The sequence below is a fragment of the Rhamphochromis sp. 'chilingali' genome (assembly GCF_963969265.1).
Source record: "Rhamphochromis sp. 'chilingali' genome assembly, chromosome: 1".
Taxonomy (NCBI): Eukaryota; Metazoa; Chordata; class Actinopteri; order Cichliformes; family Cichlidae; genus Rhamphochromis; species Rhamphochromis sp. 'chilingali'.
This window is the reverse complement of record NC_137929.1, coordinates 5,318,235-5,345,000: the sequence shown is the minus strand read 5'-3', so window position 1 is coordinate 5,345,000 and position 26,766 is coordinate 5,318,235. Positions and strand designations below refer to the sequence as shown.

Here is a 26,766-nt window from a genome sequence, read left to right as displayed (position 1 = left end):
AACAACAGATGGAGCGCCATCAATGACAGGGAGGAAACATGGACTGGTGGCACAAAACAAACTGGAAGAGGAAGGCGTGGAGGAGGCCATTGCTCTGCACTGCATCATCCATCAGCAGGTCCTTTGCAGCAAATGCCTGAAGTTTGACAATGTGATGTCTATTGTTGTGAAATGCATCAACCAAATCAGATCCAGGGGCTTAAAGCACCGAAGGTTCTGTGCTTTTTTAGAGGAAATGGAGTCAGAATATGGGGATGTGCTCGACTTCACTGAGGTACGTTGGCTCAGCAGGGGAAATGTATTAAAGAGACTTTTTGAGTTGAGAGCAGAAGTGAAGCCTTCATGGAGAAGGATGGAGTTAGTGTTCCTGTGCTAACTGATCCCAAATGGCTCATGGACTCAGCTTTTCTTGTTGATATGACACATGAGCTTAATGTACTGAACAAGACGTTACAAGGCCAGGGGCAACTTGTCAGTGCTGCCTATGACAACGTGAGAGCATTCTCCACAAAACTGGCGCTCTGGAAAGCTCAGCTCTCTCAGACAAACCTTTGCCATTTCCCAGCATGCAAGGCACTCGTGGATGCAGGCACACCATTCAGTGCTGACGAGTATGTTGATGTCATTTTGAGGCTACAGGAGGAATTTGATCACAGATTTGCTGACTTCAAGACACACAGAGCCACCTTTCACATTTTTGCGGACCCCTTCTCCTTTGATGTGCAAGATGCCCCTTCTGTGCTTCAAATGGAGCTCATTGAGCTGCAGTGCAACTCTGAACTCAAAGCAAAGTTCAGGGAGGTGAGTGGAAAAGCAGACAAGCTTGGACAATTTTTGAGAGGATTGAGCCCTAGTTTCCCTCGGCTTTCCCGAATGTTCAAGCGGACCATGTGCCTTTTTGGTAGCACATACTTGTGCCAAAAGCTCTTCTCCACTTTGAACTTCAATAAGTCCAAGTACAGGTCCAGACTTACGGATGATCATCTTCAAGACATACTGAGGGTCGCAACTGCTTCCTCCCTCAGGCCAAATCTGGCTCGGCTATGCGAGAGGAAACGCTGCCAGGTCTCTAGCAGCAAGGAGTAGGCAAGAGAAGCCATGTTCAGAAGAACAGTTCATTTTCTACAGTGTTCCATTCATGTTCAGAAGAAGGTTATAGTACTGTTAATACAGACATTTCAATCTAAATACAGCAGATATAGAAGACTGAAAGAAAAACACAAGTTCACTGACTAAAAATATCTTATTATTATTTTATTTATGTATTACAGATTGATTTATTTTCTTTTTAATTCTTAATTTGTTTATTTATTTTTCATATTTTGTGTTAAAAAATAAAAATAAAGAGATTTGAGAAGATTGGAATTTTTTAACCATGTCTTTCTTGTGGAAAACCTAATGCGGCCCAGCCTCACCCAGACTCTGCCTGCAGCGGCCCCCAGCTAAATTGAGTTTGAGACCCCTGTCCTACACCATAAATCAGTAAGAGAGGGTACGACCTCTCTCATGGCCCCAAGTGGTGTGTGCATGCAAGAGCACTCTGGAAGGCACACAGAGTCTTTACAGACTACTGAGGATCAAACCTCTATCATCATGCAATCGATTATACAACTCTAAGCATATATGAGTAAATATTTCTAAGCATAAATGACAATCAACAATATAAACCTTACAGCTGGTTTTAATAACAGAATTCATTTGTTTCTCAAACGAGAAAGAGCTATTGAGAAACACTCCTAAATCTTTAGTTCTGAACTTTTCCAGTGGGCCAAGGTCGACATTATCTGCTAATGCTAAATAGGCTGCCGTTATTAACTAATGCTAATTTGACATGAATTAGCATTATGCACTAATGCTAACACTTTTTAACAATGTGAGTAGCTAATGCTAACACTATTTCCCTTAACTTTATAACAATGTGAACGGCTAATGCTAACACTCTTTTTCCTAGCATTACAACATCTGAGCTGCTAATGCTAAGTAGTCCGCCATTAGCACCTACGTCTAATTTAAGGCAAATACGCATTAGAACCTAATGCTCATATCGTTTTCCTTTGCTTTATAGCAATGTGAGCAGCTACTGCTAAATAGCATTAGCTAATAACAGCAGTCTAATTTAATGCAAGTTAGCATCATTTGTATTATGACGATGTGAGAAGTTAATGCTAAGTATGCTGCCATTAGTGGCTAATTCTAATTAGGGGTGAATAATTATTACAAGCTAATGCTAATATTGTTTTCTCTTCCCTTTTAACAATGTGAGCAGCTAGTGCTAGGTAGGCTGAAGCTAGCCGCTAATGGTAAAGCTAAAGATAATTTGATGTGAATTAGCATTACATTAGTGAAGAGTTAATGCTAAGTAGACTGCCATTAGCAGGTAATGCTAATTTTAGGTGAATAGGAATTGGCAGCTAATGCTAATACCATATTTTCTTGCTTTAACCCTTTAAAACTGGTCAGAGTGGGCACACTCCGTTTTGCGCAACTATTTTTAAATCCCGGTAGCACTGTAACCACGTGAGCTAGCGCAATAATTTTTTTTGCATATGAAACCTGAGGAGTTGTACTTACATCTTATGCCATCAGCTTGTCCTAGGTTACAGTTTCCTTCCACATATGCTTAGGACTCATATTGCACTGCTGGAAATAGTTTATTTTGATGCATATGCTGTTATTTTGCAAATTTGCAGTATAATATTTATTTTCGTTTTTCCTGCAGTATATATAAATTGGTGTATTTCAAAAATAAAACTATGAAGGCACTCAAAATAAATTTCCTGTGGTGGGAAACTATTTTGTGCAACTTTTTTGTATTTACAGTTTTGAGGGAAAAGCCTCTTAAATTTCTCTAACTAGAAATATATGATAAAAAAACAAAAACAATTTTCAATTTTTTTGTAGTTTATTGCACTTTTTTGCAATTTATGTAATTACTATGCACTTAATACATATTATTATTAAAATTTAGGCTGTAATGGTTGTATTGATGTATAGCAACTTGAAATGCTCCCAAAAATGGCTCCACAGCAGGTAAAAATATAATATAAGCTACTGGGATTTAAAAATAGTTACGCAAAACAGAGCGTGCCCGCTCCGATCAGCTGTAAAGGGTTAACTGTACTCCACACATTCTGAACTGGTGTAGTTCTTCCTAAAGTACTGCAGTATTCCTGCCAGTACATCCTCTTAGTTTTCCTAACTGTTTCCTCTGATGCTCGTTGCTATTCTTTCCTCAATGCAAATTCATGCTAAGCTCCTTCATATCCATCCCTGTTTCTAAACCTGTAATAATTGCTTTAATGTGTCTTTGGCCTAATTATGAGTCTGTCCACATGTTTGTAGTTCCCCACTTGCTTTGGTTTCTTAGCTCTGATTCTCTGAAATTTATCCTTGAAATCATTTACTGGCATCTCTCCCTCTCACTCCCACTATCCCCAGAACACCAGAGTATTCATCTCCTGGCATCTTTACATTTTCTCCAATCATCCCTGTTTCTAGAGTCTCGCCCCATCTGCAGGCAGTCCAAGAGAAACTGCCTCTGCCATTTTCTTTTTCTTAATCTTTGATTTTTCTCTTCACTTTCTCCATTGGGTCTTCTTAGACGCACTTTCCAGAAAGCAGCAACATTTTTTGTGCCCCATTTTTCAAATTGTGCATCTTACTTCAGCTTAATATGTTTCCTGTTTTGTTTTTACACAGGTCATGTAAAAGAAATCCTACCAGAGACTCGACAAAGCTGAACTGAAAGACAGCACGGGCAATAAATCAGAGCAGCACAGAACTTAAGCACACATATATAAGGTGATTTAACAAATCATGTCTGTTGTAAATGAGTAAGCCATTTATCGACCTGACTCAGGTTTTAAATCATCATCAGAAAAGACTGAATCCTGACCTGAGAATCCCAAGTGTACACTTTGGACTCTCCACTGCAGAAAATAGAAGCTTCACTCCTGAATCCTGCAGGTTGTTGTTACCCAGATCTAGCTCTGTCAGACGGGAGGACTGGGACCTCAGGACTGAGGACAGAGCTTCACAGCTTCTGTCTGACAGGTTACAGCCACTCAGTCTGAAGAAAGGATGACAAGAAGACATGAAACACTTGTGTTAAAGTATATTCATGGTGCCATGAGGAGCTACTACATTTACAATATTTCAACACTGTTTCAGGACATGCTGGAATCCTTATTGCCTCATGTTACAAAAGACAAATGTGGCAGTTTACTGTGACTTGCATGGATTCATTAAAAAAACAAAACATAAACACTGTTAATTTTTTCCAAATGAAATTGATTAAATGATGTTAATTGATGAAAAAAAAATCGATATCGCTTGATCTGACCTCAGCGTTTCCAGTTTGCAGTATTGACTCTTCATCCCAGCAGACAGAAGCTTCAGTCCTGAATCCTGCAGGTTGTTGTTACCCAGGTCCAGCTCTCTCAGACGGGAGGACTGGGAGCTCAGGACTGAGGACAGAGCTTCACAGCTTCTGTCTGACAGGTTACAGCCACTCAGTCTGAAATCAAGCGGGAAGGGAGACAAGATCAACCAAACAAATCAGAGCTTTATTGCTTTTTTATTGTTTTTAAGCAGAAATCAGTGAGGTGCTGGTAGATTCTGTTCTTTTGGTTTATTACCCAACAACACACACATACACTAATATTTGTGACTTTTGTAATAATAGCATTTACAATGCAAAGCAACAGCGATCACAGATTGAAGGGGCCTGAATAAAACTACAATGCAGTTATTTTTAAGATGACCTGTTCTTCCAATTTCCAACAACAGATTTCTCCAACCTTACAGTTAAAAATAATTCTTTATCTCATACTGAATCTTGGTGCACCTCCCCCCAGTTTATTAAAATGGAGTGGTACTGAAGTTGCTGTAAGTGATGTGTGATGCCACTGATTTCCTTTCTGATCCAATACAAAGTAAAATTCAGGCTGGTATCTGCGATACTGATGAAAACTATTCCTTCAGAATCAATACAAGACATCATAAGAAAATATGATGTTTTGTATAACATAAAAAGCCTGAATTTTAAAATATTCAGTTAATAATCAAAAACAGATGTGACTGAAAATAATAAAACTGAGAAACATTTTATGGCCATTCGATCCTTTTACAACCATTGCAAGAGCTTGGTTGGCATAGCCGGCAATACGTTGGATAGTAATAAGTCCGGTGGGTGATGGGCTCCACCAGGGCTGCCCTTTGTCACCGATTCTGTTCATAAATTTTATGTTTAAAGGCTGTATCAAAAGTTCATTCAAGTTACAATATTGTGGTCAAAAGTTCTCCTTTTTTCTTTTATACTATACAACTACGCTGTCTCATGGTTTTAGGACATGGATCTGTCATGGAAGAAATCTATGACCACTTTTAATCAACATTTTAAAAATAAACATGATCACAGATTTACTCACAGAGCCTTGTTGGAGGCTTTGACCACTGGCAGCATTCTCAGAAGAGCCTCCTCTGAAGCAGAGTATTTCTTCAGGTCAAACACATCCAGATCTTCTTCTGATGACAGTAAGATGAAGACCAGAGCTGACCACTGAGCAGGAGACAGTTCACCTGTGGAGAGACTTCCTGATCTCAGGGACTGTTGGATCTCCTCCACTAGAGAACGATCATCCAGTTCATTCAGACAGTGGATCAGATTGATGCTTTTCTCTGCAGACAGATTCTCACTGAGCTTCTTCTTGATGTACTGGACTGTTTCCTGATTGGTCTGTGAGCTACTTCCTGTCTGTGTCAGCAGACCTCGTAGGAGAGTCTGATTGGTCTGCAGTGAAAGACCCAGGAGGAAGCGGAGGAACAAGTCCAGGTGTCCATTTGGACTCTGTAAGGCCTTGTTCACAGCACTCTGGTGGAGAGATTGAAGTTTTAGTTTGTTAAATAGTTTAGACCATGTAGAGGTTGTTTGTTGTTGTTCCAGCAGATTGAGTCCACAGTTGATGAAGGTCAGATGGACATGAAGAGCAGCCAGAAACTCCTGAACACTCAGATGGATGAAGCAGAACACCTTGTCCTGGTACAGTCCTCTCTCCTCTTTAAAGATCTGTGTGAACACTCCTGAGTACACTGAGGCTGCTCTGATATTGATGCCACACTCTGTCAGGTCTAATTCATAGAAGATCAGGTTTCCTTTCTGCAGCTGATCAAAAGCCAGTTTTCCCAGAGACTCCATCATCTTCCTGCTCTCTGGACTCCAGTGTGGATCTGTCTCAGCTCCTCCATCATACTTGACCTTCTTCACTTTGGCCTGAACCACCAGGAAGTGGATGTACATCTCAGTCAGGGTGTTGGGCAGCTGTCCTCCCTCTCTGGTTTCCAGCACATCCTCCAGAACTGTAGCAGTGATCCAGCAGAAGACTGGGATGTGACACATGATGTGGAGGCTTCGTGATGTCTTGATGTGGGAGATGATCCTGCTGGCCTGCTCCTCATCTCTGAATCTCTTCCTGAAGTACTCCTCCTTCTGTGGGTCAGTGAACCCTCTGACCTCTGTCACCATGCCAACACAGTCAGGAGGGATCTGATTGGCTGCTGCAGGTCGTGTGGTTATCCAGAGGCGAGCAGAGGGAAGCAGTTTCCCCCTGATGAGGTTTATCAGCAGCACATCCACTGAGGTGGACTTTCTAGGGTCAGTTAGGATTGTAGTTTTGTGGAAGTCCAGAGGAAGTCGACACTCATCCAGACCATCAAAGATGAACACAACCTGGAAGTCTTCAAAGCTGCAGATTCCTGCTTCTTTGGTTTCAGTAAAGAAGTGATGAACAAGTCCCACCAAGCTGAACTTTTCCTCTTTCAGCACATTCAGCTCTCTGAAAGTGAATGGAAATATGAACTGGATGTCCTGGTTGGCTTCGTCTTCAGCCCAGTCCAGGCTGTATTTCTGTGTTAAGACTGTTTTCCCAATGCCAGCCACTCCCTTTGTCAGCACTGTTCTGATTGGTTCATCTCTTCCAGGTGAGGCTTTAAAGATGTCTTCTTGTCTGATGGTTGTTTCTGGTCTGTCTGGTTTCCTGGATGCTGTTTCAATCTGTCTGACCTCATGTTCATCATTGACCTCTGCAGTCCCTCCCTCTGTGATGTAGAGCTCTGTGTAGATCTGATTCAGGAGGGTTGGGTTTCCTGCTTTAGCGATGCCCTCAAACACACACTGGAACTTCTTCTTCAGGGTGGATTTAAGGTTACGATGACAAACTGCAGCTTGAAGTTCTGAATGAGAAGAAAAATAAACACTCAATTCCAAAAAGAACTAATCTTTAAAACATGTTGCTCCATCTTCCATCTCTGGAAAATGTTCATTTATCCAGCAGCTTAAATCTTTAGATAAATCCTCTTACTGCTCTGCAGATGGTCAGCCAGCTCCTCCTGCTTCATTCTCCTCAGGAAGTCCACTGTGATCTTCACAAACGCCTCTCTGCTGCTGCTCCTCTGACTCTCTAAGCATTCTGGGTAATCTGGACTCAGAACCTTCTGGATCTCCTTCAGCTCGTTCTTCACAAAAGTGATGATGTTGTCCTCCAGCAGCTGGAACAGAATATTTATGAATGAGCCAATCAGACTGAAATCATGGAGCCAAACATCAGATCCATGTTGGACACACTGACGATCCACTGGTCTACAAAGAGCAGCATGGAGATGACTGTGAACAGAACAGATGTAACAGTAGTTGTTGTACATGTACAGACCATAAATATGGAGTCCAGCTGTGTTTGATGCTGCTGGGCAGACTGACCACTGGGAACCTCTGAGCTCTGCTGCTCCACTCTGTGGAGGAACCATGAAGGATCAGATCAACACAGGATAAAGATCCAGGAGTTTCTGCTCAAATAACTTCATCTGAATCAAGTCTGTCAAGTTTTAAACTCTCAGATTGTGAACATATCAGTAATTTTCAGTCTGTTTTCATGGACGTCCTTTCAGTGGTGATGTCAGGGATGATTTTGAAGAAGCTCATCAAACTGAACCATCAGCAGATCACTGCTCCAAAACCAGAACATGATCCGAGTCTCCCTCCACCACCAGAACACCAGCTTTACTAACGTGGTAGATCAGTGTAGTACAGATCAATAACTGATGAGTCATTTGATCAAAATCACTGAGTGCTTCACGTCTGACCCTCTGATGCTTCTGTAGACATTTTGCATATTTAATGAATGTCTGACAGTTTTACATTCATTCTATGAACACAGTGGAAATGTTGTGTTATAGTCTCCATGTTGTTTCCAGCATCATAAATTCTTAAGTTCAGAAAATTAGATTCTTTCTTCACAGCTGAAAAACAACATTTATTCTCTATTGAAATCTGCATCGTCCACTCCAAAGGTCACAATCTGAAGGTAACATCTGGTTTTGTTCCCTGTGGTTAACTCTGAGCATCAGTATGGTGGGATTTATCCACTACATCCACACCACTGTGGTTCAGTGTTGTCCTGATGGAGTAACAGCAGCCAGTATGATCCAGGCTTTAGCTGCTGGGTCTCTGTGTGACCTCTCAGACTGTTTAACAGATCAGACACAAAGAGAATCAGAGCAGCTCTGTTCTTTAAAGACAAACATGAACCCACTCAGGTCACACTTTCCCCACAGATATGAGCATCACTGTCCTCAAACAGCAAATGACCAAGTCGAACATTTGGATCTTTTCTCTTTCATTGTTTTCTTTTTAATGAATCTTTGTAACAATCTGAGGATGTTTCAGGTCATATTTATCCAGGAAACACAAACATGTAAAGGAGTCATCACAGCTCTCTGACCTCGTTGCTCCAGGTTCACCACTGAAGGCTGGATTATAATCTTTGGACCAGTCACTCCTCACAGACGGACAGCTGGACCCTGCAGACTGTGACCTCTGACCTCTGCAGACACAAACATGATTGAAGCAGCTGTGATCACACAGACTGCAGATAATGCAGCTGTTTCCTGTCAGTAACATCCTCTTAGATTAGAGTTCAGCTTTTTACAGGAAAACTGGACAAAACTGATTTTTGTTACAAACTCATTTTCATTTCCTCTCAGCTCACAAACACAGTCAGACAATCAACCAGAGTCAACACTGATTATAATGTCAGTGCAGAATTATTTCTGTTACTCAGTGAGTTCAGCTCTCTGACCTCGTTGCTCCAGGTTCACCACTGAAGTCTGGATTTTGACCTTTGGACCAGTCACTCCTCACAGACGGACAGCTGGACCCTGCAGACTCTGCTCTGTCCTCCTCTTCCTCCATCATCATCTTCAGTCAGTCTGAGAGGTAAACCACAAACACTCAGTGAGTTCACATTAACAGGAGGAACTGAGTTACAGTCGCTGACCTCTGACCTGTCATGTGACCATGAAACCAGGTCAATGTGTCTGTAGGTTCAGTCATCCAGGTCATGTGATCTAAGGAGCTTGGAGAGAAAAGAGACGTCTTTAAGTTTCTGGAAGACGTTTCATCTGAGAAGCTTCTTCAGCTCTAAAACCAAACGGTGGAGAGTCCCAGATATTTAAACCTGAGAGGGAAAGAAAGCATGTCGCTGACCCACCACTGATGTTATTTCAAGGAGGAAACTGAGAGCCTTTGCACCAGGAGCACAAACATCAGCTCCAGCAATGATCCACTGATGTGTTTTTATTCCATGTATGAATGTTGTTATTGACAGAGATGACGTTTGTGTGTCAGTGATGCAGTGACTGTTGTTGTTACCTGTACAGGCTGGTTAGACTCTATGAAACAGATCATACAGATCTCTGCATGTTAGAAGAGACTATTAAAGGTCATGAATGAGACAAAGGCAGGGAGGCGTCCTTTACAGCTAAACAGCAGAGTGAGAGAACAGCCAGCACCTCTACATTTATCACATTATACAGCACATGTATGATACTGACAGGGATGAGAAGAATTTAGTGATTCTGATCCCATCATTGATATTACTTATTGATTCTCAGTAGCTCTGCTCTGACAGTCACCACCATCACTGAGCAGCATATCAAAGACATTTGTGCACATTAACTGCATGTTGTGGCTCAAATGTTTGTGCATGTTGGAGGCATTTCCTCTTTGTTGTGATCAGTGTTGGTCATTACTCAAAACAGTCATTATTACACATATTACACAGAACACTTTAATTAAAAGTAATGGAGTACGTTACTTCATTACTCCTCATAACATTACTTTGATGTTACTGTGTAAAATGAACAAATGAGCATGTAACAACATAAAGCTGAGGTACAGCCCCACACACCAACACAGATCCTGATGAGGTCACGTGATGTTTCTCTGAGTGTTTATGAACACAAATCAAAGATGAAACAGCACAAAGACACTTCAAAGTGATTCTACTGTAGAAACATGAACAGGTAGAAACCTGCAGCCTGACTGCTCATCACTTTGTTACCTGTTCAAGTTCAGCAGCAGCAGCTCACTTTATCACGGTGCTGGTCTGGGGTCAGTGTTTACTCAGCTTTAACTAGTGATGTGACGTTCTGTATCGAGGCTTCGAAGCGTGTGTCGAGTAATGGAGGGGGCGTTTCCGCGAAGCGCGTATCCAGGCTTGCTTCATTTATGGGAGGAGCTGAAAATGATGACGTCCGAAGCCTCGCTGCCCGGCTGTACCACGTGACTGGTTCAGGAAGCGGTTCGAACTTTGCCGCGAGCTATGACAGCGATATAAACCCCTCAGACAAAATGTGGGCGTTTGATGGAGAGTTGCGGTTAGTGAGAGTTAGAGACAGTTTAGAAAAAAAAAAATCGCCTACGACCTGCCACAGTGGAGAAACTGTTTCTTTTTAATAAAAACCAATGATGTGTCCCCTAAACACTCATCACTGTCCTTGCCTCAATGTTACAAAAGCACAACCACTGTCCACACCTCACCTCACAGTATATGATCATTTCCATTTTAGGCATTTCCAAATAATCATGTTCCATACTGCCAGTATAAATATACACAGTACACTGCATCACTACAATATACATGTTTTACACACTCCTTTTGTTGTTGACATTTACAGGCTGTGTGCAAAAAGGCCACACTCTTCAAATTCATCAGCTGCTCTGCTATCAGTCCACTAGGTGGAGCCTGAAGCACACACGATGCATTCACTGACACACACTGAGTCACTGTGACTGGAAGCTTCAGTCAGTCCAACACGTGTGAACATTTTAAACCTTTCAGTTGATGGACTACTTTTAATTAACTGCTTTAGCCCACTTACAATGAAAATTTAAAAAAATCTTGTTCATGACGTGTGTAGTATGTTAACACTATTGGAAGGAAAAAAAAAACTTGAACTCCAATTTTGAAAACACAACTTTCTTTTTTTTTTTATAAAGCTCTGACTTGTATTATGAGTCTGTGGTCTGGGAGAGAGTCTGTAACTCTGTCTGCAACATACAGTAAATAATGACCAATGTTGGTGATAGAGGATTTTTATTATGCAATATGATCAAGTATAATCAAATGTGCTTTATATTCAAATACAATATAATCAAGTGTGTTTTATTTTCTAGTGTTCATATATTTTCACGTAACTGAGTCTATTTGTTAACACAAACGCAATGTATTCTTTTTTAGTATCTGTGATGTCAGATAAGCATGATAAACTTCTGTATTCTTTACCCCAGTCTGAAAGGTCAGACAGGTTGAGATAATGCCTGAACTCTCCTCCTGTAACTGAAAAGAGGAAGTACTATGTAATCAGTTTCTTACCCTATAAATAAAGGAACAAGACATGCATTCTGTGTGTGTGATTTTGCTGAGAGGCACACACCCATGCGCATGTCTTAAAACTCTCTGATTTGGTCTGCAAGTGTCTTATTTTCTCTTACTTGTGAAAATAAATGTCAAAACCCCTGACAGTTGGGCAGTTAATTATATAGTTACTTCTTCAAAAAAGTAACTGAGTTATGCAAACAAAGTTTTTTGCAGCTGTTTACCTAAAAATGCAGCCAAGGTGTTTTTTTAAAATAAACATTTCAAACTATTTACAGAACAATCAGCTGTTCTGCATCAAATCTGATGCTACACAAATTATTTGTGCCGCTCCAAAAAATAATTCCTGTCCTCTATGAGATGAAGGAGAACAACAGCCTGATACCTGCAGGCCTGACAGCAGCAGATGTGTCACTGCTGTAACACCTGTAACACTCAGCAGTCGCCTCATTGTTCTGACACACACAACAACACTATTGACTACACTACACACTAACTACACACTAACTACACACTAACTACACAAGATTTGCTCTAAACGCCTCAAATCTCTCACATCTCAAACACGCCGTCACTCCGTTTCTTAACAACTAAATGCCATGTTTTGATTGGTTTACTTTAATTTCAATTCAGGTTAGAATTCTTTTTGTGTGCGCAACACAGATTTTCTCTGCGCAGAGACCGTGCCAACAGTGCGCAATTCAGAATCAGAATCAGAATCAGAAAGGGGTTTATTGCCAAATGTTGAGCAGGTTTACAACATTAGGAAATTGCTGCGGTGCTTCAGTGCAAACAAACTGTCATAAATTGCGCTTAAATAGACATGAAAAAAATAAAAGTAGGAATAAGAATTAAAAGTGCTACGTAGAAAGATATGTGCATGAGATATACATGAGATATATACATGAGAATAAGAATTAAGAGTGCTGCGTAGAAAGATATATACATGAGTGCAGGTGGTGATCAGTGCCAAACATGGAATGATGCAGTGACACAGCGTAGGGTCCTGTGTTTGTGGCGGGGACAGTCATACGGTTATTGTTCATGAGTCCAACAGCAGAGGGGAAAAAAACTGTTCTTATGGCGAGAGGTTCTGGTGCGAATGGACCGGAGCCTCCTGCCTGAGGGGAGCAGGTCAAACAGACTGTGTCCAGGGTGAGAAGGGTCAGCTGAGATCCGAGCTGCACGCCGCAGTGTCCTGGAGGTGTACAGGTCCTGCAGAGATGGGAGTCTGCAGCCAATCACCTTCTCAGCAGAGCGCACAACACGCTGCAGTCTCTGTTTGTCCCTGATAGTGGCTCCAGCGTACCACACGGTGATGGAGGAGGTGAGGATGGACTCGATGATTGCAGTGTAGAACTGCATCATCGTCCGTGTTGGCAGGTTGAATTGCGCACGTGCGCAGCTTAGAGGGAACATTGCTCACAAGGTGACTACCAATAAAAATGAGTGTGCTTCACTGTCAGAGCTACGGTGATTCAACCAGTAGGTCGAATGACTTGATAATAAAAATGTTTATTTGATGCTTTGCATTGAGGCGCATTGTTGAATTTGCAGGGACACAATAACCACAGATCAGTTGTTCAAACCACTACAGTAGGGAGCCATGTTATGAATAATAATAATACTAATAATAATGTTAATTTAAGTAATTGTTTTTGACTGAACATCACATATAATGTAACAAGCAGAAAATTCAGGTTAAGTGCATTATCAGCATTTGGAGGAGCTCCTTATCCTTCTCTTTACTGCTCACCTCTTACAAAGTGTTCACACAGTTTGCTAGCCTCTGTCAGCCTGCTAGCTATGCTAACAAGTCTACTACACACACTTGACTCGGTCACATGACAGACAGCAGAGATAGCTGCTCTGCTAGCTAAGCTAACTCATGTTAAAGGTCAAAGAAATGAGGCGATGCTGCTGGGAGTTACGTCACAGACTAGCAGAATTGAGTTATTCAGCATAATATTTAATCCTTATTATCTCCTCCTCTCACCTCTGTTTACATCTAAAAACAAGAAAATTTAGCCAACAGTTTATTAGCTTTGGTGAAATTATAAACAGGCATCAGCGCAGTCACCTATACTGTGCTTTAATGCTAGAGCAGCAGGAACACCAGTTAATCTAAAATCTCCTTTTCTCTCTGAAACAAAGTGACAGCAGGCTGAGTCAAAGACAGAAACCTTATTTAAACACCAAATATTCACTTCCTGATCCAGGATTCAAAGAGGACGTTGAACTTACTCAGCTTCTTCTTCCAATGAACGTCTTCACTCTGCAGCTCTCTGCTGTCTGGACCAGGTCTGTGTAGAAACAGAGAAAATCCTCTGCTTCTTCTCCGTCAGCAGTCGTCTGTGTCTGCAGACTGCGTCACATTAAACACTTCACACCAGCAAAGAGGCTGAAGCTCACAGGTCAAAGGTCAGCTGCCACACTGTATATAACAATTCACTTTTGAACAGTAGATAGCCTGTAGGCGTCTCTGCAGTGATAAACAGTTTACACATTAAACACTGAACCATAAAAGAAGCTTAAGCTGCAGCTCACAGGTCAAAGCTCAGCTGCTGCACCCAGTTATGAGTTTAAATAAATCATTAATCATGATCTTTTCCCTCTCAGCACTTTCACTTGGCCTTGGAGTGTTTTGACGGAGCTACACTGTATGTTTCAAATGTGGTAAATAAATTGGGAGTTAGGGCTGGGCAATATGGCCTAAAATCCATATCGCGGTATAATTTGAAGCATGTGCGGTAACAATATATATCGCGATATATTCTTTTCTTCTGTATAACATATTTTCCACACTATAAGGACTTACAATCCTTTAATTTTCTCAAAAATCAAGAGTGTGTCTTATGTATGAATTCTGGTTGTGCTTACTGACCTCGAACCGATTTGGGCGTGCAGAAATCTGTTAAAAAATGTTTTAGTAGAACTTTGGTAAGCTACGAAGCCGCATTGCTTGATGGATTGTCAGAGCATTACGGCTGCCGTGGTGAGGAGCTTCGCGGAGTAATCTGGGTCTAAAACTCTGTCCGCTTCAGGTCCCAAAGTCAAACGAACACTAAGAGTTAAAAACGGTCTAAATTCTTTCATCTTTAATAAAATCATCAGCGTTGCTGCTTTAGCAGATGTAACAATTACGTTTAACATCCATGAAAACAGAATTTATTAAATTTAACGGAGTTAGAAGTTAACAGGAAGTTAGCTCGCTAGTTTCCACCTAAACATTTCATAGCATGTTCTGACTGAGAGATTTTTGAAACTAATTCAAACAGCTCTGCTACCACTTCCAACATAAATGAAGACAGAAAACTAAACAGCAGTGGCGTTTGCAGGGTTACTGAAGTTGGACTACCTGCCCAGCCAACATTTATATGTGGGGCCCATATGGTTTGGAAATGGGCTGAAAAATGGGCCCCATATAGGATTGTCCGCGGGTTCCGTAATGGCCCCATATTAAATGCCCATATAGGTGTTATGTTAGGAAAATCTGGGAACTAAATGGGCCCCAACTGGGAAAAGTACACAGAAACCCACCTGGGCCCCATCTTTCAAGTTTTTGTGGGTACCATGTAGGCACCACATAGGCTAAAAAGTGGGTTTTAAGTGGGATTGTCCGCAGGTTCCATAATGGCCCCATTTTATAAGCCCATCTCGGTGTTATATTGGTAAAATCTGGGAACTAAATGTGCCCCAACTGGGCAAAGTACACAGAAACCCACCTGGGCCCCATCTTTCAAGTTTTTTGTGGGTACCATGTGGGCACCACATAGGCTAAAAAGTGGGTTTTAAGTGGGATTGTCCGCAGGTTCCATAATGGCCCCATTTTATAAGCCCATCTCGGTGTTATATTGGTAAAATCTGGGAACTAGATGGACCCCAACTGGGCAAAGTACACAGAAACCCACCTAGGCCCCATCTTTCAAGTTTTTGTGGGTACCATGTGGGCACCACATAGGCTAAAAAGTGGGTTTTAAGTGGGATTGTCCGTAATGGCCCCATTTTATAAGCCCATCTCGGTGTTATATTGGTAAAATCTGGGAACTAAATGGGCCCCAACTAGGCAAAGTACACAGAAACCCACCCGGGCCCCACCTTTCAAGTTGTTTTGTGGGTACCATGTGAGTACCACATAGGCTAAAAAGTGGGTTTTAAGTGGGATTGTCCGCGGGTTCCATAATGGCCCCATTTTGTAAGCCCATCTCGGTGTTATATTGGTATAATCTGGGAACTAAATGGACCCCAACTGGGCAAAGTACAAAGAAACCCACCCAGGCCCCACCTTTCAAGTTGTTTTGTGGGTATCATGTGAGTACCACATAGGCTAAAAACTGGGTTTTAAGTGGGATTGTCTGCGGGTTCCATAATGGCCCCATTTTATAAGCCCATCTCGGTGTTATATAGGTAAAATCTGGGAACTAAATGGACCCCAACTGGGCAAAGTACACTGAAACCCACCTAGGCCCCATTTTTCAAGTTCTTAGTGGGTACAACATGAGGAAAACATGAGCTAAAAAGTTGGAATGGCATTAGCAGTGGGTTCTGTATTTGCATCTTATTTCTAGTTTGAATTGACTAAGTTCTGGCACTGAGTGGGCCCCATGTAGTAAAACAGTCACAAAATCAATTTTTCAGACGGCTAATACGGGTTCTGTGACACAAAGACACCAAATATATTAAAGCTGACCGCAAACAAAATCTAGTTTGTAAATAAAACCATTTCAAAAATCACGAGGGTACACAAAACAACATTTTTCACATTTATTTTGTCCAACAACTGTGATTTTACGTAACTGTATTCCAAAGTGCGTAAACGTTTAAAAACTAGAAATGTCAAACTACAGCAAAATTCCTTAGATATTTGGAACTGTAGCAACATGGGGAAAAAGTCAGATGGAAAACTCAAAAGCTTATCTTGAATCAGCAGGGTTTGTTTTTTTACAGAGCCGTAAGTCTATTTTGTACCCTTGCAGCCCTCGGTCCTCCTCTGTCTTTAGCTCCACTGAACCACTTGGACAGAGCCTTCTCTGCTTCTTGCAAGTTGACTTTTGATGTTAAATAATTCTTCAGTGCCTCTGCAAATGAAGAAGAAGAAAAACGGGCAAGCCAAAGTAAAGTTAATCTTAGCTTACTTCATTTGGTGATGATTTTCAAAGAACAATGTTTATTTCACTTTATTGCCTCAAAAAATATATACAAATTGCATGATAACCAATCTCAGTTACACTTTCAAACACTTTATTAAAAAAGTTTAGTTTTCTAAAGTTCAAATGTCTCAAGTGAAACTAACTTACCATACACAACATTAAAAAGACGCAAATCTCTGAACTTTTTTTCCCCATGTCGGCCAAGCATGTTGTACTCCACAGCCAGCTCAGGTGATATGAGGAATTTCATCATCCTTCTTGTGGCATCGTCTACACTTGTTTCCCCTGTATCTGCTACCATGGCAACCTGAGGGGAACATACAAAAAGGACAGATTAGATACTGGCATCTGGTTAGGATGCCTCCCTGGTGAGGTGTTTTGGGCACGTCCCACCAGGAAGAGACCCAGAACACCCAGGACATGCTGGAGGGACTATGTTTTTCGGCTGGCCTGGGAATGCCTTGGGATTCCCCCGGAAGAGCTGGGCCAAGTGCCTGGAGAGAGCGAAGTCTGGGCCTCTCTACTTAGTACCGGATTGGGTCGAGGGGCAGCAGCCTAAGCTTAAGATAATGGACCGGAATGGAGGATAAATGGACACTTTACATATTACTTAATGTTTACTGTGTGGTGATAAAAAAAAATGGTAGTAAACACAAGCTAAACTAAAAAAATTAATTGCGCTTCCTTAACCCTTTATCCCCAATAATGTTACGCAGGATAACTGGTAGGTCTGGTAGGTTTTTTCCTCTACTGTATACTATATAAATGTAATCAAGGATTAATAACAGAAAGAAAAAAGAAATTGAAATTTTGCCATTTTTACTAAAGGCAATCAAAATGTACATGAATAAAATATTTAAATTAGTCAATTCAAATTAATAACTCTAAAACACTGAACAAAATTAAGTATTTGACCCTGTGGTTTATTTTCGGACATCTCTTTTCTTCTAAAAGTCCAGGCGTGTTGGGCCCCTGGCAGAGCTCAGGTTTGACGAGACAGGTTTGGAAAAACCTGTCGCTGGCGACTTTTTGGGGGCTAAAGGGTTAAAATAAATAGGAATTGGCCAAAATTTGTATAAACTATGAAATAGCAGAACAAAAGTAAAAAAAAATCTTTATCTGTTATCAGAATCAAATATTTGAATAGAATAAAAAATTTAACTTTCTGGAAGATTTCTCGTTACATCTGTCATAAAAGTAACAACATCTCAGAAAAGAAACATGATAGCAACAGAAAAATATGATAGCAGTGTGATGTGATGGTCCCTGGCCAGATTTTTACACATATTATAAGCCCTGTGACACAAAAACCACAGAACTCTGACACGCACAGACTGTTTTCCTTCGTGCTAATGAAGAAAAATGCTGGTCTGGTATGTAAAAGGGAATTTATTCTTCCAGGACCTGAAGCTCCGTAATGCAGCCCTCCAACAGCCAAACCTATCTGTTCTCTGATTGTCTTGATGCATGCTCAATCATCCAGGTAAGTAAATCTCCAAAAGTTGATTCTGTTCATCTGGACGTAGCGCTTGCAGCATTTTCTCCCACTGAAAATGCTACGTCCAGATGAACAGAATCAACTTCTGGAGATGTTCTCTGATTGGATTGTTTAATTGGTGATTGACATGAAATTGACCAATCAGCTGAAAGGAAGAAAAATAGGGTCAAAATTTGGATGTGTAAGTTTAAATCCACACACAGCCAGGAAAGCCGAGCGCAGAGTTGTTTGTAGCACCAATTCAGCCAGAGTGGAGCCAGATGGATTTTCCATCCATCCACACTGTAAAGTCTATAGACCAGCAAGTGATAAATTAACAGTGTTGTTGGTATTTTCTAAAACAGTTGTATGCAATAGGAATTGCTGTTTATAGTCCTCCTGTATATCTGCATGTTCCCTCCCAATTAAAACCTGTGATAATGGAGATTCAAATTCATGTCATACCTATACCAACAGTTATCAAGTATCCAGATCGACCTTTACTGATGTGCTCTGTCAGTGCGCCCCAGGGCAGCTGTGGCTACAATGTAGCTTGCCATCGCCAGTGTGTGATTGTGTGTGTGAATGGGTGAATGACTGAATGTAGTGTGAAGCGCTTTGGGGTCCTTAGGGACTAGAAAAGCGCTATAAAAATGCAGGCCATTTACCATTTAAAGGAAAATTGTTATTTCCATGTATTTTCCTGTTCTGCCTTCAACTTTGAGGACTTCCCCCCACATTTCTAGTTGTGACAGTGCACCTACAACAAAAAAAATCTGCTGTGATTTACATTTGTTGAAAGAGCAATTTTGTAAAATAGTCTATTTTTGTATGCACAGTTTACAAATCTGTCCTGTACAGCATGGACTGATTGCATGCTAAAAAGTTGTTGCTTAAAAATAAAACAATAAATTTTTAATTAATAACATCAGCAGAAAGCCTTGTTATTAATTAGATGTACAATTTCTATAGAATACGAAACAACTCAGTTCATTTTTGATCATATCAATACCAGCATATTACACAACTAGTGATGGGATTTTCGTCTCTTTTTAGAAAGCCGGCTCTTTCGGCTCCCAACCGGCTCTTCAGGTTGTTTTGTTGCTTTAATTAATTTATTATTAACAACAATATAAAATTATGAACAAAAGGAATTACTAATGTAAAAAAAGAAACGTGGTTTTATTTATATATGTTTATATATAAATATATATGGTGGCCCCTAGAGACAAAGCATGTACAAACTCCAAAACCCATTTCTAGCGTCAACTGAACTTCCAAAACAGAGCTATCTAGATCACTTAATTTACACAATTGAAATCATATGTGTATTTTTTGTGTATTTATACACAAGCACTCATATATATTCATAAAAAATTCCAAAAGCTGTTCATTTACCTGTTACTACCACACACCAAATCCGGTCGTTGGTACTTCCTGGCTTGTGTAGCCACTAGGTAACAAAATCTCAACACTGTGCCTAGCATCCTGGAGCACTTCTGTTGTGTTTTGTACGTGCTTTGGAGTTTGTACGTGCTATGGAGTTTTTACGTGTTTTGGGGTTTGTACGTGCTTTGTCTCTAGCAGCCACCGTAAATATACTTTTATTTATTCTCTCCACATAAAATGTAATAAATAAATCATATAATACAAAAAAAACAACTATTTACATTTCAACTTTTAACTATTTAAATTTTCAGCTTTTTCCTTTTAAACAAATTTAAAGTGAAACAACACAAAACACTGCAAACCACAACACAATTAAATATAAATTATAATATGAAAACAAACAGAAGATGCACATTCTCTGTCATATGGGCCTGCATGGATAAACTTTCTGAATCCTTTATCATCCACAACTGAAAATAGTTGTGGATGATTACTATACCTTTCTAATGTGACGTTGTTGTCCCTGGCTCTCTTTCTCTCTCTCTCCCTCCTGCTCTGTTACTGTGCTACTGCGTGTGTAACAACCGCCCCTCCCCCCTCTTCCCAGCGCAAAGCACAAGGCTCGCGTGCAGAGTGAAGCGGAAAAAAAGTGCGAGAGAGAGAAAAAACACGCTTGTGTCGTTCACTTCAAAGAGCCGTTTCGTTTTGACCAACACATCACTAACAACCATGATGAAAAACGCTCATCTGCTTCCATCACCATCAGCTGATTAACATTGAGCTGCTGCAGTCAACACCATCAAACTAATTTACTGTTTAATGTTATGTTATTGAATGCTTTTATTTTTAAATCTTTACCAGCGCTTAAAGACTGTAGATGTTCACACCTGGGGCCCGTTCTTCGTACCTCGCTAAGTAGGTTAGCCGGATTAGATTGTTGACGATTTCGCGTGATCCTGGATCAGTCGGTTCCCCGAAGCTCATTCGGGACTTGCTGTCATAGCAACAGAGCCGTAAGCGTAAACCTGCTCGGGAGCAGGTTTACTTTATGTAAACAGGATTAGATCGCGGCCACGCAGGTATGTCCGCGTCATCATACGAAAGCAACAGCGACATTCCGCCACCGTTTCACCACAAATAAATAACATCAATGTAACTAAAGATAATGCAGCACTTGATCCTTTTATTGATTCCACACAGATACATACAGGTCAGTCCCTAAAAAAAGGGAAATGTACGAGTAATCACGCTATGGCATGTAGGTGATCACGCCAGATGCAACACACATTCCACAGTAGAGGAATAGCAAATTACGTCGTGTAATCAAGATGACAGACCACGGCTATAAAAGCGAAGGTGGAAGTGGGAAGTTTGTCGCAGCCATGTCCTGTCCGTTTCTACGCGAGCCACCCATTGCGGAAGGTGCAAGAGTGATAAGGAGAGTGTTCAGAATCCAACGTATATTGCGGGATAGACAGGATCCTTTAGCACAGCGCGACAGTGTGCTCATAGAGAGATACCGATTTTCCCGTGAGGGTATCATCTACCTAACCAACTTGCTGGATCCCCATGTTAAGAGTACCACCCACCGTAGTCGGGCATTAACAACTGCACAAACTGTGTGCATTGCCTTGCGCTACTTTGCGAGTGGCACGTTCCTGTACACTTGTGGAGACGCAGAGAACGTTGGGAAAAGTGCCGTCTGCCGGGCCATTCGCAAAGTGTACCTGGCACTCAAGCATTTCCTGGGTGTGTTTGTGGTTTTTCCAAGCCACTTAAGACCACAGGTCGTCAAACAGGGCTTTTTCGCCATTGCAGGTACAGTAAATTGGATAGTGAATGTGATGCAATCATGACCTATGTCGGTAACTGTAGCTCCAACGTCCGCAGGCTTCCCGAATGTGATTGGCACCATAGACTGCACACACATTGCGATCAAGGCCCCCCCAGGCCCCACTGAAGGGGACTTTGTCAACCGAAAGGGGGGCCACAGTATAAATGTGCAGGTGAGCAATACTAACACTCCAGATGGCAATATACGATGGGAGGAGTGTGGTCACACATAATGGAATCCCACAGATGGTGTGTGACTCGATGTGCCATATCACAAATGTGGAAGCAAAATGGCCCGGATCAGTGCATGACTCACGGATCTTCAGAGAGTCAGGGTTATGCACATCATTTGAGCGTGGTAAGTAAAAGAGGCTTATGTTGATGCCACATACTCATGTCGGGCCTAACATAACAGCATTTCTTCATTACACAGGGGCCTATGATGGGATCCTCCTCGGAGATAGAGGTTATGCATGCAGGCAGTACTTCATGACACCGTTCCCTGACCCCAACCCTGGGCCACAAACCCGCTACAATGCAGCCCTAGCCAGGACAAGGGCACGCATTGAAATGACCTTTGGGCAACTGAAGGAACGATTCCAGTGTCTAAAACGCCTGAGGGTTGCACCTGACAGGGCATGTGACATTATTGTTGCATGTGCCGTACTGCACAACATTGCCACCATCAGAAGAGAGAGGACCCCCGTGGTGGAGGTGCAGCCTGATGATGACCTCCAGCCAGTGCACCTGGACCAACCTAGTGGCAGAGCTGCACGGGACAGGATTGTGCAACACAATTTCGCATAATAAAAACATGACATGACACATTTTCTATTGACGTTTATTTGAGCATCGTTGTCTGTCCCACCACACACAGGCCAGTCATCAGTTGCCTGGGAAAACAGAGCATGTATACTGCGTCACGCAGGGTCAGCAATAGTGCTCCGTATGAACATGTATTCCTACTTACTCTGGAGTTCCTTTTGAAGCACCTCGATTTCCAATTGTAGTTTATGCCTCATTAGGGCTTGTAGTTCGATCTCACCTAGGAGCTTTTGTTTCTTCAGCTCAGTATACTCCATTTTTTGCTGGAGACTTCTCTTGTAGAGCAGACGTATGTCACCCTGTGTCAATTGTGGTGACAACATTTAACGGGGAATACATGTCATATAGGCAGTATAATTGATCACAACACTGCCCACCTCTGCATCAGCAGGCCTCTCTGCTGGCCTCTTGGCCTGCAAATCATACTGCAGTCAGACACACATGGCAGTACACAAGTAGATGGTATTTCAGGCCAATTCATGCATGTACTCACAGGGTCTTCCGCCACACCACAGCCATCTGACAGGGTTGCGTCACTGTCCTGTGCAATGGTAACACAATGGTGTTACTAAGGGGTGTGGTACAGCCTATAGGTCTGTACAATTGGGTGGGGACAGATATATGTATATCTCCCAACTTACTGTGCATGTTCCAGTCACCCCTTCCATGGGAACAGGTAAAAGTGATGGTGTGTCATGTAACACTACACACAGAGAAAACCCACAGTGCCAATGAATGAATGTCACAGTTCGAATAGCATTTTCATTTAGGCAACAACCACATATTTGACATTGTGCACATGGAATCATGAGCCCATTCACCAGTTATGTAGGTGCTGCTGCTACTGCACCCCGGCTTCTGGTCTCCGGAAGAGCTGCCCCCAGGGATGCCCTCAACAATGGGTCTGGTGGCATTCAACCTTAGGGCCAGCTCCTCTGCTGGGGTGTGACGAGGGGGTGCAGGACCACCACCTGTCTTTTGTTGCTCTGCCCTTTTCTTGGTTGCTGTTATACACAAACACAGGGATTGTTTCAGGGGTGTCTTTTCAAGTGACTGACAGCAATATGAGTGTTGGATATTACCATTCTGTAGTATGTTCTTGTATTTCACTCTTACTTGTTCCCATGTTCTGGTGGGTCCGGTTGTGGCTCTAATGTGTAAGAGGATATCATGTGGTATGATTTGATATGATAAAATATGATATGGTATGGTGCCATGTAATATGTTGCATTACTTACGCGTTTAATTTGTCAGCAACTTTCTGCCAGCCCTCTCTCCTTGCTTTTGCAGCCTTCGCACTGTTACCTTGCGTTTTAATTTCACTCTGGTACTCCTGAAATCCCTCAATCAGGAGTTCTTGCTCCGCTGCGGTGAAGTACTGTGCGCGCTCCTTCGACATTTTCGCCGACCAATCAGAGGCTTGCCGATCACTGTTTCTGCAATCGATGCGTAGCCCCTTTTACGGCACCCAGTGATCGCGCATTACTTCATCCAGCTGTAGTAATCGTCAACAGCAGGTGTGTTCGGGGAACCGGATTAGCGAGCTCACGGTTAGCGCGATGATTTGATCTTGGATGTGTCATTTGATCTTGGATGTAAGTAAGCGACGTACGAAGAACGGGCCCCTGGTGTTAGAAAACCGAGCTCACTGCAGTATTTTTTTTTATAACAGGAAATTAAAATTTTTATTGGTTACCGTGTTTATTACCACTTTTATCAGTAATGTACTTCCTATAAAATATGGATTTGATAAGTTACCGGTTTATTGAAATCAGCTAGTGAACACATCGATCACTTTATTGAACTACACGCCTTACACTCTTGTGAGCTCTGGTTACTAACAGCAGGTGTGAATGTTTGGAGTCCAAAACGCAGATAAAGATTAGAATAACAAGGCAATGTAAAATCAGTTTAATGCAGTTGACAGTAGCAGCTCAGATGGAAATCAGCCAATTGTGAGGAGAGCAGAGGACCAAAACTGTCAGAGTTGTGGGTCAAGTGAAGAGAACACTGTTGGCATTATTGTTAGCATAAAAGATGAAAATTAAATAAATGTTAAATTTTAAAATAGATCATTGCCTCCTGTGCCTAAATAAATATATATACTTAATACCAATAAAAAAAAAGGATGCCCCAAAGACCATCACTTTTCAAAAAAAATAATAATAATAATAATAAGTAATACAAATAATATGAAAGTTACTTACATGTCAAAGATGGTGCTTGTGATCTTGAAGAATCTAAACGTGATAAGGAAAGGAAAGAAAGTGCATGAGAAAATACAAACATTTTTGTTTTTTCCCAGGATAATTCAATATAAAAGATTCTCTTACTAATGCACAAAATGAACAGTGTAATTAAAAGTTTGAAAGGCACTGCATGTGTTTATATGATAAACTGACTAATTCAAGCAGCAAACACTAGCAGTGCAAAAATGTATCTAACTAGCTGACAGACTTTAAAGTCACAGGAAGATATATCAAAATGGTGACTTATGCCAGAACAAATGACTTGACAGACATAAATCCTAAATTCCTTTAAGTAAAAAAGGAATTACTTTTTTATAAGTGGTCCCTAGTGGTTTTCAAATTATTACATGGCTTGTTAATTTTTTATTAAATTATTAAGAAGCCAGATGAGTTCAAAACATTTACAAATTACTATAAAACACTATCCAAACTTCAAATCAAGTGGCAAAATCTCCAAATTAAAAGTACTCGCAAACTATAAAAATTTGATTATACTTAAAAATATGCAAAAACTAATTTAGTGGAATTTTTACCTGCTCAAGAATACATTGAACATGCAATATTTAATTGAAAAGAACAAAATTTGTGTACTTTTAGAAAGGATTATTAAATATTTGGGGATACTAGACATAAAGAGGGTCTCGTACATTTACGGGCATCTAATTTCCTGGATTTAATGGTTTAAAAGTTTAATAGGTCTTTGAAGTTGATAATAAAATTGAGTCCATTATTAGCAAAAAGAATTAAAAAAAAAAAAAGAGCAAAAAAATGCTTAATATATAATAATTGTTTTAAACTTAAGCTTTGTAATTGTAGCAGATTTCATTATGTCTGTAATTTTTTATTTAGCCCCACAGTAGTAAAAGCCGTAAATGGGAGTTAGATTTATTACTAGTATTTTACACAGCATTCAGCTATAATAACATGTTCTGCATTTTCCTACTTCACCATCTGATCTGAACAGCTGCACTCTCTTAATTAATTAATGACCTAACATTTCTCAGTAACCAATAGCTAGATGGAACAGCACAGTATCTAAGAGAGTGATCAGACAGTGTTTGAGCTAAAGACGCTGTGTGTTTCTTTTGGGGGCTTTTTACACACTGATCCACCACCGTTTTCCCATAGTACAATGCATATCTGGTAACATTACCGTATTCAGATCAGAAAACCGTTTCAGCTGCAGGCATCTACTCCGGTAATTTAAACAATCACCTTGCTACACTGCACATGAATATTACGTAACATGGTATGACTAGCTCATGTTCAGACATTTAAGATACTGTTCAGCCATTTTGTTTACTGGGTAGTGCATAATGGCCGAGTTAGCTGAGCAGGAATCCACTAAAGCCAAAAAAATAATATAAATTTTTTAAATTAATTACAAAAACCTTATAGGAAAACCCAAGAAAAAGTTGCAGAAGCACAGAAAAAAACTGCCGTGTACGTTATAGTGTGTAAATTCAAAAACTGTATAGAGAGAATGGTGCAATGAAAACAGAATAAGATAAGATGAACTTTATTGAGTAGAATATAGGCAGTAAGAGTTTTTTAATTAACTTTAAATTATGTTTGCCAAAGACAATGCAGCAAATTAACCCAGTTCTACCTGCTAGCTAAAGATGTTATGCTTCTCCCCCTTATACCGTTTAGGACGACTATAGAAAGTTACTAAAATAACCATTGATGAAAACGTATCAAACTTTAAGTATTTACCTTTGTCATAGTTTTCGATTCTTTGGTATCCTTTTGTCCTCCACGTTCTTAAACACCAGGGAGAGAAAAGGCGCAACAGACGAAAGACCGCGAAGACTAGACGCTAGGCGGTGCAATCTGCTCCTCCCTCTTTTTAAACGAGCCAATAGGAGCTGCTCACATTAAAAACAACTTTATTTAAAAAGTCGTTTTACACCTGATACAAAAATTTTAAAAGTCAAACAATGCACAAGTTTAAAAGAACAATTTTATTTTTAAAAGTTTTTTAAGCATAGGGATGGTTAATATGTTTTAAAAAGTAATATATAATATTTATCAAAAAGTGTCACCCAAATAAACATCATAATAAAAATATAATTAATAAAAATATAATAATAATAAGAAGAAGAATAACAGTTTACCTAAAAGCTCTTCTA

At 40.7% G+C, this 26,766-nt stretch overlaps 2 protein-coding genes and 1 long non-coding RNA gene across 3 annotated transcripts in view; all 3 read right to left on the bottom strand.

The window, feature by feature from the left end:
* The window catches only part of LOC308399193 (protein NLRC3-like), a 20,995-nt gene extending 6,720 nt beyond the window's left edge, over positions 1–14,275 (bottom strand). Inside the window, exons 1-8 of the mRNA XM_080886280.1 lie at positions 13,956–14,275; positions 9,132–9,261; positions 8,775–8,876; positions 7,707–7,785; positions 7,359–7,545; positions 5,430–7,230; positions 4,343–4,516; positions 3,896–4,069 (exon numbers count right to left, since the gene is read on the bottom strand). Of these exons, the coding sequence (XP_080742406.1) occupies positions 3,896–4,069; positions 4,343–4,516; positions 5,430–7,230; positions 7,359–7,545; positions 7,707–7,785; positions 8,775–8,876; positions 9,132–9,250 (2,636 nt within the window). The 5' untranslated portion in view covers positions 9,251–9,261; positions 13,956–14,275. The remainder of the gene's footprint in view (positions 1–3,895; positions 4,070–4,342; positions 4,517–5,429; positions 7,231–7,358; positions 7,546–7,706; positions 7,786–8,774; positions 8,877–9,131; positions 9,262–13,955) is intronic.
* Positions 14,276–16,461: 2,186 nt separating this feature from the next.
* On the bottom strand, positions 16,462–26,475 carry LOC308399251. Its single transcript, XR_013972094.1, has 4 exons — positions 26,351–26,475; positions 24,593–24,625; positions 17,009–17,168; positions 16,462–16,789 (listed from the first exon to the last, which is right to left on the bottom strand). It is a non-coding gene; the product is annotated as an uncharacterized lncRNA (long non-coding RNA).
* LOC308398716 (uncharacterized protein) lies at positions 22,326–24,535 on the bottom strand. The gene is made up of 8 exons (XM_080885495.1): positions 23,624–24,535; positions 23,468–23,535; positions 23,207–23,389; positions 23,027–23,088; positions 22,879–22,926; positions 22,763–22,798; positions 22,531–22,684; positions 22,326–22,453 (listed from the first exon to the last, which is right to left on the bottom strand). The coding sequence occupies exons 1-8, from the start codon at positions 23,782–23,784 to the stop codon at positions 22,446–22,448; spliced, it is 720 nt and encodes a 239-aa protein (XP_080741621.1). The 5' UTR covers positions 23,785–24,535; the 3' UTR covers positions 22,326–22,445.
* Positions 26,476–26,766: the final 291 nt, after the last annotated feature.

Bases quoted from the DNA above. Each gene is read 5' to 3' on its own strand.
- LOC308398716 (XM_080885495.1), bottom strand. From the start codon at position 23,784: ATGTCGAAGGAGCGCGCACAGTACTTCACCGCAGCGGAGCAAGAACTC. The intron at 23,536-23,623 runs GTAAGTAATGCA...CTTACACATTAG, and splicing joins GTTGCTGACAAATTAAACGC to AGCCACAACCGGACCCACCA. The intron at 22,927-23,026 runs GTAAGTTGGGAG...ACCATTGCACAG, and splicing joins GGGTGACTGGAACATGCACA to GACAGTGACGCAACCCTGTC.